General features: G+C 43.1%; 1 protein-coding gene across 5 annotated transcripts in view; it reads right to left on the bottom strand.

The window, feature by feature from the left end:
• The window catches only part of smoc1 (SPARC related modular calcium binding 1), a 242888-nt gene that overhangs the window by 102199 nt on the left and 125260 nt on the right, over nucleotides 1-15429 (bottom strand). For all 5 annotated transcript variants that reach the window (XM_072569186.1, XM_072569187.1, XM_072569188.1 and 2 more), the window contains exon 9: nucleotides 10515-10597. In XM_072569186.1, coding sequence (XP_072425287.1) covers nucleotides 10515-10597 — 83 coding nt within the window. The remainder of the gene's footprint in view (nucleotides 1-10514; nucleotides 10598-15429) is intronic.

Here is a 15429-nt window from a genome sequence, read left to right as displayed (position 1 = left end):
GATGCTGCCTAACCTGCTGCGCTTTTCCAGCAACACATTTTCAGCTCCTCAGTTAATTAGTTAATTTGATGTAAGTTTTCAAATGAGTAGAAAGCGGAACTCTTATATGGTCTTCAACAAAGCAGAAGGAAAGACTTTTGGACACGGTGTTGGTGGATGGGAGGTAATGTTACACTGAAAGGATCTGGGTCTAGTTCCATGCTTCACCATCTAATTCGAAGTTATACCATTGCTCTAACCTCTTTTTGGCACATCCACACAGACATGACTGCGGACAAAAGGCTTCTTCTCCCCCCTCTTTCCTCTCCATGCTCCCCAGCATGTGGTGAAAATTTGAACAAATATCGGCTGCAAAAATCTGACCAGTCCAGATCCTGCCAAAAATCCATCCGCCAGCCCTCTGAACATGCCCAAAGTTTTGAGTTCTGTTTCCTTCAGCAACCAAGGAATATGTAGAGTGGACAGTTGTCATAGAATTCCTCCAGTATGGAAACAGGCCATTTGGCTCATTGAGTCCACTCTGACCCTCCAAAGATCATCCCACACACACCCATCCCCCTACCCTGTCCCTGCATTTCCTAGGGCTAACCCACCCAGCTTGCACATCCCTGGACTCTTTGGACAATTTAGCACAGCCAATCCACCATACCTGGACATCTTTGGACTCTGGGAGGAAACCGGGGCACCCAGAGGAAAACCACGCAGACACGGAGAGAATGTGTAAACTCCACACAGACAATTGCCCGAGTCTGGAATCGAACCCAGATCCTTGGCGCCGTGAGGCAGCAGTGCAGAGAATTCAAATCATGAACAAACATTCATGAGCATGACATTGCACCAGCTATCCACATACTGTATTCTTCTACCATAACTGAAAATGTGCTGCTGGAAAAGCGCAGCAGGTCAGGCAGCATCCAAGGAACAGGAGAATCGACGTTTCGGGCATGAGCCCTTCTTCAGGAATGTTCTTCAGGAATGTCTGATCTCCAGCATCCACAGGCCTCACGTTCTCTTCTTCTACCATAACTACAACCTTGAAACACAGTCTTGTTTTAAATTGGATCCAAATACTACAACAGAACAAGAAAAGTCCATAAAAGATAAATGATTTTGAAAGCCTGCTCAGATCTTCAAACCAAAGGCACTGGGCTGGGTCACGACAACGTTCATTCATTTCTGGAGCCTCCATTTGATATGCTCACCAAAGATGAAAGTTTCCTCTTCCTGATCACCCTTTAAAGATTACATGAAAACATTGGCAGTCTCTATACAATTTTCAGTGTGAGAGAATTTACACAATGGTTTTTTTTCATAATTTGGCACTATCATGCTTAGGAGAAGTATGTTAAATTCATAACTTTCAAAACATGAACTTAATTCAGTGTGGCATCATTTGGAACTGATCTTTGATAATGTGTGTTGCAAAAGACAGCTGCTAAGGTCATCTGACCTGATCTGAGCATTCAAAAACACCCAGACTGCCCCACAATAGACAAAGCGATTCATTCTACAACAAGAGGTGTCAAACTGCTCACATCCTGAGATCATCCAAAAGACATTCCTGTACTGAACAGACTTTCCTGAAATGAAAGAAGTGATTGTCTTACCTCGCTCCTCTACCCACTCACCCCCCTCCCACACAGACACACCCCTTAGCATAAGTGTCTTCAAACAATAAGACCATATTACCATAAGACATAGGGGTGGAAGTAAGGCCATTCGGCCCATCGAGTCCACTCCGCCATTCAATCATGGCTGATGGGCATTTCAACTCCACTCACCCGCATTCTCCCCGTAGCCCTTAATTCCTTGTGACATCAAGAATTTATCAATCTCTGCCTTGAAGACATTTAGCGTCCCGGCCTCCACTGCACTCCACGGCAATGAATTCCACAGGCCCACCACTCTCTGGCTGAAGAAATGTCTCCGCATTTCTGTTCTGAATTTACCTCCTCTAATTCTAAGGCTGTGTCCACGGGTCCTAGTCTCCTCACCTAATGGAAACAATTTCCTAGCGTCCACCCTTTCCAAGCCATGTATTATCTTGTAAGTTTCTATTAGATCTCCCCTTAATCTTCTAAACTCCAATGAATACAATTCCAGGATCCTCAGCCGTTCCTCGTATATTAGACCTACCATTCCAGGGATCACCCGTGTGAATCTCCGCTGGACACGCTCCAGTGCCAGTATGTCCTTCCTGAGGTGTGGGGACCAAAACTGGACACAGTTCTCCAAATGGGGCCTAACCAGAGCTTTATAAAGTCTCAGTAGCACAACGGTGCTTTTATATTCCAACCCTCTTGAGATAAATGACAACATTGTATTCGCTTTCTTAATCACGGACTCAACCTGCATGTTTACCTTTAGAGAATCCTTGACTAGCACTCCCAGATCCCTTTGTACAGTGAACCAGGTTGTGGTGAATCAACTTAAGAATGATGCTATATTTGTTAAGGGGAGGGCAAGATTTTACATGGTAGGGCACTCATGTTTATCCCCTTGTTATCTTTAAGCGCTGACTGTAGAAAGACACACAACAATAGTACCAATAGCATCTCGACCTTCAGAACCATCCACCTGTTTCTTTGCAGGTCCACCAAAACAGTAAGCTGACCTCCTAGTGAGATGTGACAAGCAGCGAGCTAGTGGGAATCCAGAACCAGGGCTGACGTAGACCACTTAGAACCGAGATAAGGAGCAATGTCTTCACTCAGAGAGTGGCGAGCCTGTGAATTCCCTGCCACAGAAAAAGGTTGAGGCCAAAACATTGAATGTTTTGAAGAAGGAGTTAGATATAGTTCTTCGGACTAAAGAGATCAAAGGGGATGGGGAGAAAGTGGGAGCAGGCACTGTTGGAATATTGCGTGCAATTCTGGTCTCCTTCCTATCGAAAAGATGTTGTGAAACGTGAAAGGGATCAGAAAAGATCTACAAGGACGTTGCCAGGATTGGAGGATTTGAGCTACAGGGAGAGGCTGAACAGGTTGGGGCTGTTTCTCCTGGAGTGTTGGATGCTGAGGGGTGTCCTTATAGAGGTTTATAAAATCATGAAACGCATGGATAGGGTAATTAGACAAGGTCTTTTCCCTGGGGTGGAGGTGTCCAGAACTAGAGGACATAGGTTTAGGGTGAGAGGGGAAAGATACAAAAGGGACTTAAGGGGCAACTTTTTCACGCAGACAGTCGTACGTGTATGGAATGAGCTGCCAGACGAAGTGGTGAAGGCTGGTACAATTGCAACATTTAAAAGTCATCTGGATGGGTATATGAATAGGAAGGGTTTGGAGGGATATGGGCCAGGTGCTGCCAAATGGATCTCGATTAGGTTAGGATATCTGGTCGTCATGGATGAGTTGGACCGAAGGGTCTCTTTCCATGCTGTACATCTCTGTGACTCTGTGAGTCAGATGATCAGCCAGGCTCCAAGGGCTGAATGGCCTGTTCCCATTTTCTATGCTTCCATGGAACCAACTTTGTGACAACTGTACATTCCTGGAGTTTGTTTGCATGTGAGTGAGTGCCTCAGCACTAGATGTTGAGGTGAGCGCATAAATCTTCTTATTTGAAGTTTTGCAACTGGTTCTTCAAACTGTTCACACACTCAGAGGTCAAGCAAGACATGATGATATTAGATTACTTACAGTGTGGAAACCGGCTCTTTGGCCCAACAAGCCCACACCAACCCTCCAAAGGCCAACCCACCAAACCCATTCCCCTACATTTACCCCTTCACCTAACACTACAGGCAATTTAGCATGGCCAATTCACCTAACCTGCACATTTTTTTGGACTGTGGGAGGAAACCAGAGCACCCAGAGGAAACCCACGCAGACACTGGGAGAATGTGCCAACTCCACACAGACAGTTGCCAGAGGTGGGAATTGAACCCGGGTCTCTGGCGCTGTGAGGCAGCAGTGCTAACCACTGTGCCACTGTGCCGCCCCTAGAATCTTCCTCCCACAAGCTTACTGATTTCGGAGAGTTCCAAAGGGACCTGTAAATTCAGCAGTTCATTCTCACTCTGTCCACAACAATTGAAGACCAATCAAAGAATCTCATAAGGTTACCTCCTATTGCTACAACAGGAGCTTGTGTTTATTATAAAGCCTTTAATGCCGACACAGATAATCAAACCGAAATTGGTAGTAAGCTAAAGATGGAGACATTAGGACAGGTGAGCATACAGCTGGTCAGAGTCATAAGTTTAAGTGACTGAGAGTGATGAAAGGTTGAAGCATGGACTTCCTGAGCTTAGGATCCGTACAGGCACAGCCACCAATGGGCATGACGGTAGTGGGGAATGTTCGAGAAGACACAGAGTTGGAGGAAAACAGATCTTATGGGGCGTTGTTGAGGTAGAGACATAGAGAACTGACACCATCCAGGCATTTGAATATGAGACTGAAAATTTCATTATAAAGTCAATAGTTGATGGGAGCCAATGTTGATTAGCAAACTCAAATAAATGAGACTTGGCACAATATAGGATACAAAATGCACAATTTAGGTTGAATTCAACTTTATAAGTTTGGAAAGCATTGGAATAGTAAAGTCCAGAGGGAACAGTAGTATACTACGTCTAGTATATGTCATATAACACAATGGTGGAGTATTGGAAATCTTGTTCTAGTGATGGTAACAACATTTCCAGCAAGGCTGTTGAATAGCTACAACTGGAAATCCCAATAGGTTTTGCCTTCCCTGATTCCAACTTATGAAGTGAATTGCAGGATCTCCAGTGGCAGAGGTCAGCTGACACAGCACAGCTCAAGGGTTTAACTCTGGTTAATGTACACAGCTCAGTGACTCTCTGGATAAACTTGAGTGCATCCAGAGAGCAGCAAAAAATGGATTGTTTTGTCAGAAATCTTCAGCAGCCTATGATTTACAGTTGAGTCTGTTTTAATTTATTTTTATTCTACTTCTGACTGTAAACACTGCCAAAGAGCCTCATTGGTTGAGGTGTTGCTATGGAGGAAATAATCAGAGTGCACTTGCCAAACATCTAATTCTCCTCTAATGCAAATTGTTGTGATCTTTTGAAAATTGGTGCTCTTCCATTTGTTCTGATAAATGCAAGTTGTACATTTCCAGCAAGATATCCTTGCAGCGATGCATTGATCTCCTTCTGGACTATAGCCTGTGAGAGAATATGTGGCGATTTTATGAATAATTCCAAAAATGTAAAGTATGGAGAGGGAAACCATGTACTTATTTTCTACAAGAAAAGTTGTCAGCCTAAACGGCACTGGAAATGAGGTACGGACAGGAATACCACTACAGTTAAAGATTTACCTAGCAAGTTTGAGTTGGAAGGCATTTACTTGAGAAAGAAAAGTGAGGTCCTTTAATTCCTGGCTGCTCCCTCATGATTTGTAACACTAACCCCATTTTAACCTTGGAAATTTGCTGTAAAATTTTTAAAAATGTGGTCAATAATACAGGATGAGGACAAGGAAAACCATTTCACTCACTGTTATCAGTCTGAAGATGAAAACTATGACCATGTGATTTTCAAAGGAAATATAAAAACGTCTGATGACTGCCAAGACATAGCTCTTTCTGAAAGCCGACTAGATTCAGGATCAAATCAGTGTGTATTATTTAAACCAGCACAACACCGAAGGTCAACAATTTATACTGCCTTCTGAGTGTAATAGTTGACATTAGCGTTCTTTGGATTTTCTGTGGTTAACAGGAAACTAGCAACATCTTGTAGAGCCTGGAACAATGTGGGCAATGGTGACAATTGTGGCAGCATCGGAAGAAGAAAGAAGATGAATTCCTGATGAAGGGCCTATGCCTGAAACGTTGATTCTCCTGCACCTCGGACGCTGCCTGACCTGCTGCGCTTTTCCAGCACCACACTCTCACATCGGAAGAGGGGTCTGGCAATATCCATCTCAACACTGGGAGGAATTTGCTGCATCTTTTATGCATCTTCTAGACAGCCAGGGGAGTTTCTCACCAAGTAATGGTGAGGTGCTAATTAAGGGGGAGTATTGTTTGTTAAACATCCTACTAACACAACTCAGCTCATGAACAGAAATTACTGGAAAAGCTCAGCAGGTCTGACAGCATCTGTGGACAGAAATCAGAGATAATGTTTCAGGTCAAATGACCCACCCTCAGAACTATCCAAAGAGGTAATTTTCTTTGTCTTTTTCTCCAAAGGAAGATTTCTGGGGAAGGTTCACAAAGTTGTAATTATAAACTCCACTCCAGCCACTGTAAATTCTCAACTCATGAACATTGATCCATAAATTGTTCTGTGGAAGAGTCACTTGACGTGAAACACCAACTTTTCTCTTCGCAGTTGCTGCCAGACCTATTGAACTTTTCCAGCAATTTCTGCTTTTGTTTCTGATTTACAGCATCCACAGTTCTTACAGGTTTCATTTAGTGTACAGCTTATTAATCATCAGCTTCCTTTTCTTACCAAACCGTGGCAAACAAATCAGACATCAAGAATTCTCAAGATGAAAGTACCTGGCAACCTTACTCTACTACTGGCTATGAAAAGGCTCTATGTTGCTTCACACTTGGCAACATCTCAGGGCATGATACATCGGCACCAGCCGCATGCCAGCCCTTAGCCACAGACATTGGCATCCAGCGTGTGCCAACTCCTCACATTCCTCATGCATCTCTCCAATCCACTTACTGATATTTAGGAAGCACAGGTCTGCTCTTGTAGGGCACACTGCTCCTAGGCTACTGCAAAGACACTTTGTGTGCAGGAACAGGCACCTAGCTCATGGGTTGGATCAGGCTGCATCTCAGGGCTACTCCCGTGTTCTCTTAGCACTCACTCACTCACTTAGTGCCTAGCTGCATGCTCAAAGAATCCATACCTTGCCTTGCTAGGTCATGCCTCTGAGCACACATATGCCTCAGCCAGAGCAAACGGCTCCCAGTACTTCCAGCGTGTCACACTTTTTTTTACAGACAGTGAGTAGGGATCTGCCCAGGCAGAGACACATCGTGACACCAATCTGACACCTACAGGATATACAAACTGAATGTGCTTCAGCTCCAAATGTTGGGTAAAGGTGATTTGCACCATGCCATTGGTGCTGGGAAACTGAACATGAGCATCAAAATTTCAGAAGTCAACAAAATTTAGAAGAAAGAGACTGCTGGTCAAAAGCATCCCATCAACTTTGGAACTTCCAAGGGTGCTGTGAGAGGAGGGGAATGTCATTTTATCAAATGTCATAAGTATGGCAATATGCTGAATGAAAATGTGAATGTTTGATGTTGACATCACTGAATCACCAACTATCAATATCATGGGCGTTACCATTGACCAGAAACCCTATCGATTCAGCTATATCAACACAGTTGCTACATGACCAGGTGAGAGGCTAGGAATGTTGCAGCATTCCTTCAGATTCACCTTCAGACTCCCCAAAGCCTGACTACTACCAACAAGGCACAAGTCAGGAATGTGACAGGATACTCTCCCACTTGCATAGATGAATGCGGCTCCCACAACTCTCAGGAAGTTTGACACCATCCAGGACAAAGCAGACCACAGAGTGATTGGCACCACATCCACAACACTTACTCCCTCCATCAACGATGCTCAGTAGCAGCAATGTGTACTAGCTACAAGATGCACTGCAGAAATTCACCAAAGATCCTTAGTCAGCACCTTCCAAACCCATGACCACTTTCAGCTGGAAGGACCAGGGCAGCAGATACATGTGAACCTGCAAGACTCCCCCCCAAGTCACTCACCAACCTAACTTGGAAATATTGCCGTTGCTTCACTGTCGCTGGGTCAAAAATTCCCCCTACAGTGTTTCCACACTGTAAGTAATCTAATCTAATCTAAATGCATTGAGTGTCAACCTACAGCAAATGGACTGCAGCAAATCCAGGAAGGCACGTCACCCCCACCTTCTCAAGGGCAAATAGGGGTGGTCAATAAAAGTTGGCCCAGTCAGTGACACTCATATCTCACGAGTCAATAAAAAAGATCGATACAGGGCCTGGGATGGGAAGGGGGTGGTGGAACTTCCTTTTTGATGTCATGTGTTGGTCACTCAGCCGGCATGGCACCTTCACCAAGCTGGTGACCAGGGCTGCAGTAGAGCCAATGGCATGGCCAGGACTCCTGAGCGTGTGGTTCCTCTGCTAGGACCAGGCAAGGTGAGTGGAGGGGCTGGGGATGCAAGTGGAGAGACACATCACCCTGGCAGTGAGGCAATCTGCTGGAGAACCGCGAGAACAGGAGCAGCTTTCCGAGGGGAGGAGGAAAACCTCCTCATTTACCTCAACGGGCCAGACAGAGTGTGATAGACACCAGTAAGTGAGAGCTAAGCCCAGCTAGGAGGTTGCCATTCCTAACAGCACTGTGCTGCAGTACCCATCTAACACAGCCTGCAATCAAACACCACCACATTCACAAGGTAATTAGGGATGGGCAATAAATGCTGGTCAGTAATAATCACATATCAAAACAAAACAATGCTTAAACCTGGAGGATCAAGCCCAGATCAGCATTTACTTCCTGCAATGAATTCTGATGATGGCTTTTCAAATGTAGACACCGAAATAACAGTTGTTGAAATATACACTTCTAAGACCTACTCGAGGAATAATAACCAGGAAGTGTTCACAGAGGGGGTTCAGTTATAAGGAAGAGCTTAGCAATCTGACTGTTACCAACATTTCTTGGCTATCTTTTATCACCACAACGTCATGAAGTTCCACTCCACTGAATTTGTGCAATGGAATGTTAGGCTGTACAAAGAGCATGGTGTTACTTCAGCAGAATGCCATGATGTTGCAGGTCCATACAGAACATCCTCCTACGTTGTACCTAGCCAGGAACTCCACAGCCTTCAATAAAGTTAAACAACCTGATTGCCAAACACCAGTAAACATCCAGAATAATATTTGTAAAAAGACCAAACTTCAAGTGATCACAATTTACCCAAAGGAGTACAGGGCACTAATTGATTCAGGCTGGTTATGGTGATGCCATGGAGAAACCAATGAGAAATTGAGAGCTCCCTGATCTCTCGGGTAATTCAAAAATGGCACAAAGCTTCATCATCTAGCCAACCCCAGGTTGCAAATGTTTAGTGTTATTGCAAATCAGTTTGTACGCAAATCAAAACACGATGCAGGACAATATAAAATAGCCATTTGTAAGTACAGGAATCATTCACACGTTGAGTCTTTAACGTTACTATTAATCCACTCCTGTACAGGATCCTGTATGCATGAATGTTTGTAAGTCAGACATTCATAAATTGGGAACCACCTGTATTGCTTTTGTCTGCAGAAAATGATCCCTGCAAATGAATGCATGTCACTGAACATTGCCAACTAATCAGCACTCTATAAGTTATTGTGATCATTTGAGATTTGCCATTCATGCATTTGTCCTGATCAGTGTAAGATGATAAGGTTCAACAGCTCTCCAACAATATTCAAATTCTCTGCTATTGAGTGGCTGTTAATAACATCTGTACAGGGTGGCCCTATGCAATGCAAGAAACTGATCACCTAAACAACAAACCCTGAATAGACTATGATCCACTTTGAGAACAGAGACACTTATATCGTACAATTAGCTGAGTGGAAACTGTCTAGAGTAGGCTGAATGAATCTCATTTTAATTCATTCCTTTTTCAGACTTTGTGACTCAGTGGATTCATCTAAAGATGTTTTGTGATATTCACTACACCTATAACAAAAGTAAATTAGATTCTTGTTGGCTTGCTTGCATAAAGAGTGATTATTTGACTATCTCACTCAAGCAGATACCTCACAATTGGAGGTATTGTGGATTTACTGGAAAGGGGTAATCTATTCAGTTTCAGTCTATTCATTTGATTGCCAACATTTGCAGTGACAAACACATGAAGTCTTGGACCGTCAGAGAATGTTTAAAAAGTAGCTCTGATTCTGCATTCTTCATTTGATGGTGGGTTTTAGTGTAAAGCAATCTATATCTATAAAGCGATCTAAACATCATCTTTTCATTGCTTGGCATTTGCCTGAACGTGTTGAGTCCTATGAACCTCAGATCCTTTTAGCCTGTGTGACTCAGCACTGATTAAATCACTGATCTCTGGGTCCTCTTTAAAGGTTTTTGACTGTAGATCCATGAAGAAGCTCTTGGTGTCACTCAGAGAACTTTGCCCTTTGCATCATTGCCCAATATCACTGGCACATGAGATTTTCTTAACGGTGTAAGTGGCAGCGGATCAGACTTTAACATCAATCAATATCGAGGAGCAAGGCAGGCAGAGGGTAGGGAGTCTGATGACAGGTGGGGGGGCTCAACTGTGTTTTTGTTTCTAATTCACTATCAATATTTGAGATGGTTTCATCTGCAATCAATTAAAAGCCAATCAGTCAAATAACATGTGTCTCTTCTACAATCATGAAAAATGACTCAAAGACAGCGACATTTGGCAGTGGTCTTGCCCCAGTAGACTCTGATCACGCTCTATCATGCTGATGAGGAAATGGTGATGTGAAAAGGGCATTACCTTGCAACTCTTTGTCCTTGAATGGGTCATCTCCCTCCAGGAGCTTAGATCTGGCATTGCTGTCACAGTCCGGGTTTTGGTAACTGGAAGACACAAGAGCAATACTCAAAATACACGTTGGAAACCAGTTGGGCTCATGCCAGGTACGGGCTGTGTATACTGTAAAAGGCAGTCAATGCATGGCCACCTGGTTGACTCATGGAGCTAAAAACTAGGAGTGCTCAATAATCTTCCTCTCCCTTTCAACAAGAAATTATGTGAATTGTTCCCTCTGTCTGAATTGTGTGACGTTTCAGTTAAAAATTGCTTTCAGATTCGCATCCTGCTTTCCGGTGGGTAGCAATATCATATTTTCTCGATTTGAAGGAGCCGGTGTTGGACTGGATTGGACAAAGTTAAAAATCACACAGCACCAGGTTATAGTCCAACAGGTTTATTTGGAAGCACTAGCTTTCGGAGTGCTGCTCGTTCATCAGGTAGTTGTAGAGAATAAGGTCATAAGTCACAGAATTTATAGCAAAAGTTTACAGTGTGATGGAACTGAAATGGTATATTGAAAAAGACCTGGATTGCTTGTTAAGTCTCCTATCTTTTAGAATGACCATGTTGGTTTCAGTTCCTTTTCTCAATGTTGGTTTGTGTTACAAATACCAGACGTGTACCAGGCATGGCTGTTCACTACGTTAGCACACCGTCACTTCTATGTTTGGGCAGCCTGAACAAATTATACCTGGGGCTTAAAGTAGTCCTGCCTTCGGCACAAATTGCCACTATTTTGACAACTATCAGTCGGGATTGAAAGATGTTTGTCAGGGAAAACAAAATCAACAATCTTACAGCAGAAAACAATTTTCTATTGAACTGGGAGTGAAGGCTTGTTGAGTTTGAGTAGTGGGAGTTACGCACATCTGGCCATGCAGTCTCTGGGGGAGGGGCTGCTGAGCTTTTTCTTCCCCCATCGAGGTGGACGCAGGAATGTGGGAGGCTTTCAGCTCAACTCGTGCTTTTAACCTTCCAGCAGAAACTGAGCAGTCAGGAAGGTGTGAACTGAACAGCACCAAATCACATCCACGTTGCTCCAAATACAACTGTGCGTGTTACTTACAAACATGTGCTAGCAACAGTGCACTCTAGCATAGAACAGCTGATAAGGCCCTTACCCGCTGTATTTAGCTATGAACGTGGTGCTTTATTTCCCACCTAGTTTAGCCCAGCTTGAGTACACAAAGAAAACTGAAACTCCTGCAATGGTAAGTAACTGTGAAATCACTTAGTGCGCCACACTGACCTGGCACCTTGTGAACTTTTACTGGCTTCCCTGGGGGGGCCTCTCCTCCACTCCCAACCCCCCTCCCCTCCCCCCAACAAAGGAGTGGACGAACAAAGCATTTTGGCACCTGTAACAACATCTGACCAGAGCAAGCCACAGCCAATAGGTCACATATGGTCTTCCATCCAGGGCAGATTTCAATAGAAAACTACTGTTTAAACAACGGATAAAAAGAAATAAATTGTGCAGCAGGGAGGAACTTGCATATAGAAGGCAGACAATAGCATTTACAATTCACATCATTCCCAGCTTAGTCACACAAGCCATGACACATCGGGTTAATCATGAATTCTGTGTCAAAATGAGCTAACCACGTAAATATTCCCAAATATTGCATTCAGTCATTCTCAGAAAAGTGAGGCTGGGAATAGGTACCTTCTCACAGTTTTGTCAGCACATTTGATTTTAAGGGGCTGAGCTTTCTCTTAAAAATGAAATTAAGATTAAAACTAACATTCTTAAATTCACGGACGGTACTTTACATTATCTTGCATTAGTGCACTGAAGTTTTTTTTCTGTATCTTAAGTAAACATTTCAATTTGACGTCAGCTGCAGGATTAGATTTCTGGAAAAACCCTTGATCTTGAAAGCACTGAAAGTTTCATGACCACATGATTTTTTTCTATTTGTAAAATAAAGTTAAACAGGGCGATGTTATTCACCTGACATGGCCTTCTGGTGAATACTGTCAATTATATGTCAGAGAAACAGTCACCACAGTTCCTTCTCAAGTATTTATCCCCTTCCTTATTCAAAGGTACAACAGATCCTACTATCATTGTTGTTTCTGATCGGGCCTCTCTCTCCCCTTTACTTTTCTATTACTACCTTAATGTTATGCCTTTCAGTTACTAGTTCATCGGTAATTGAAGACAGATTTCCCCAATTCCCTATACTCTGAATACAACAATTACTTGCATTTATGTAGCACCCTTAACAAAACTAATCATTTTCATAGTGGCATTAAAAGCAAAATTCAACACCTTGTTATGTAAACCTATATTCAAGCCTCTGGCTCCAAACATTGCTTTCTTAGTTCTTTTGTGGAATGTGAGTTTTGCTGGATGGGCTAAACTTTGTTGCTCATCACTACCTAATCTCCAGGAGGCTGGCGGTGAGGCAATTACAAAGCAAATGATGGAGCCATTAAATTTAGGGATATTCAGGGAGGTCAGTATCTGATGAGCGGAGATTTCTCAGAAAAATGTGAGGCAGACATCATTACAGTGACAGGAAGGAGTGTAACAGCGGGGAAGTTGAAAACAAGGATAAGAATTTTAACATTGTTTCAGGGAAATGCAACAGATCACTGCAATACCTGCAACGCAGATTAAATTATTTCAATAGCTTGCCCAGCCTCTTTCCCCATCTCCTTTAGACACAAAAGTAGGCACAGGATTTTAAAAATGTTATCTCCTGACCTATCCCCAATTCATTGTAGGTTTGACAGTTTGACAGAAAGACAGAGGACAGATCAGATAAAGCAGAGGAGTAGAAAAAGGGACAGAAAGGAGAAGTAAGATAAAGCATTAACATTTGAAATGCGGCATCTTTAAAATTTCTAAGTACTGACTCCATGTGGGAGTGAGTGATCAGTTTAAATTAATCCCCTCTGTGGATCAGAAACGTCAATCACTATCACATTAAAAATTGCAATGTTAAAAAGGTAGTTGAACATTTAATTAACTTGCTGTAGCAGGTTGAGTGGATATTTAATATACAATCCAATCAGTTCTTAATATTAACTTGGAAATGAAGTGTCAGATGCCACTTTTTTCCAAAGTGAACAGTGGAGTGGCTTAAATGGATCAGCAAGTTCTGCAAGTAATGTACAGTCTAACTCTGATATGCTTAAATATTCTGGTTGATTTACACATTACTAACAGGGTGCTTCTTTAAGGGTGCCATTATTTCTCCAGTACCACATGGCCCTATAACTATGTAATGACTGCTCTGTGGTTGCAGTTAGCACAGCTGCCTCACTGCACCAGGGTCCCAGGTTCGATTCCAGCCTCGGGCAACTGCCTGTGTGGAGTTTGCACATTCTCCCCGTGTCTGTGTGGGTGTGCTCCAGTTTCCTTCCATAGTCACAAAGATATGCAGGTTAGGTGAATTGGCCATGCTAAATTGCCCATAGGTTAGGTGTGTTAGTCAGAGGGAAATGGGTCTGGGTGGGTTACTCTTCGGAGGGGCAGCGTGGACTTGTTGGTCTAAATGGCCTGTTTCCACACTGTAGGGAATCTAATCAGATGCAGTCAGCTCACACTTTATCCCTTTTGTGAATAATCAATAGCTGAATACATGTACATACTGTATATAAAATAAATTTAAAGTTACAGCTACTGTAAAGCTAGTCCTGAACACACTGCAACCCTTTCAAAGATGAGGAAGTATTTTCAATAAACGCAGGATTTTGAAGGGCTGATTAACCATGGCTTCAGTTTTGCAAGCCATTGCCATAAAAACAGACTCAAACTGCAAGTAGGAACTGGATAGCTCAACCTTAATGATACAAGTTTCATTTTGATCGGGTGGGGTGATTGCAAACTGAACGAGGCTCAACATGAAGAAAAGCAAGGTATAAACGGGGACAAGACTTCTGCCCACAATAACTACAGAAAAACTACATCTTTTTACAAAAAAATGAAAGTAATCATTTGACTCTATTTGATGAACAACAATCGACGTGAACTTGGCTTGTCTATTGAGTGGAAAGCAGTGTCCTCACAGAAGTCGTTAAACTGGAACACATTGTAAATGTTGCTGAGTGTGACCTGAATTGAAGGTCTAGATTAGAGTGGTGCTGGAAAAGCACAGCAGGTGCTTCCGAGGAGTAGGAAAATCGACATTTCCTGCTCCTTGGATGCTGCCTGACCTGCTGTGCTTTTCCAGCACCACTCTAATCTAGGCTCTGGTTTCCAGCATCTGCAGTCCTTGTTTTTAACCTGAATTGAAGGTCAACCTCAGGACAATATAAAATATTGTCTAAAAGAATGTTAAGGTCTTAGAGAAGTACAGCATGGAAACAGACCCTTCGGTCCAACTCGTCCAACCTAATCGAGTTCCATTTGTCAGCACTTGCCATATCTCTCTAAATTCAGTGTATTTAATTTGACTGACCTTTTTTTGTTTGTCAGCAGTTTACAGGTCGTAGAGTCATAGAGATGTACAGCACAGAAACAAACCTTTCGGTCCAACCTGTCCATGCCAACCAGATATAACATACGAGGAACGGCTGAGGATCCTGGGATTGTATTCATTGGAGTTTAGAAGATTAAGGGGAGATCTAATAGAAACTTACAAGATAATACATGGCTTGGAAAGGGTGGACGCTAGGAAATTGTTTCCGTTAGGCGAGGAGACTAGGACCCGTGGACACAGCCTTAGAATTAGAGGGGGTCAATTCAGAACAGAAATGCGGAGACATTTCTTCAGCCAGAGAGTGGTGGGCCTGTGGAATTCATTGCCGCAGAGTGCAGTGGAGGCCGGGACGCTAAATGTCTTCAAGGCAGAGATTGATAAATTCTTGATGTCACAAGGAATTAAGGGCTACGGGGAGAATGCGGGTAAGTGGAGTTGAAATG

Source organism: Chiloscyllium punctatum, chromosome 4 (assembly GCF_047496795.1).
Source record: "Chiloscyllium punctatum isolate Juve2018m chromosome 4, sChiPun1.3, whole genome shotgun sequence".
Taxonomy (NCBI): domain Eukaryota; kingdom Metazoa; phylum Chordata; class Chondrichthyes; order Orectolobiformes; family Hemiscylliidae; genus Chiloscyllium; species Chiloscyllium punctatum.
Note: the sequence above shows the minus strand (reverse complement) of the source record. Positions and strands in the feature narration are given on the sequence as shown.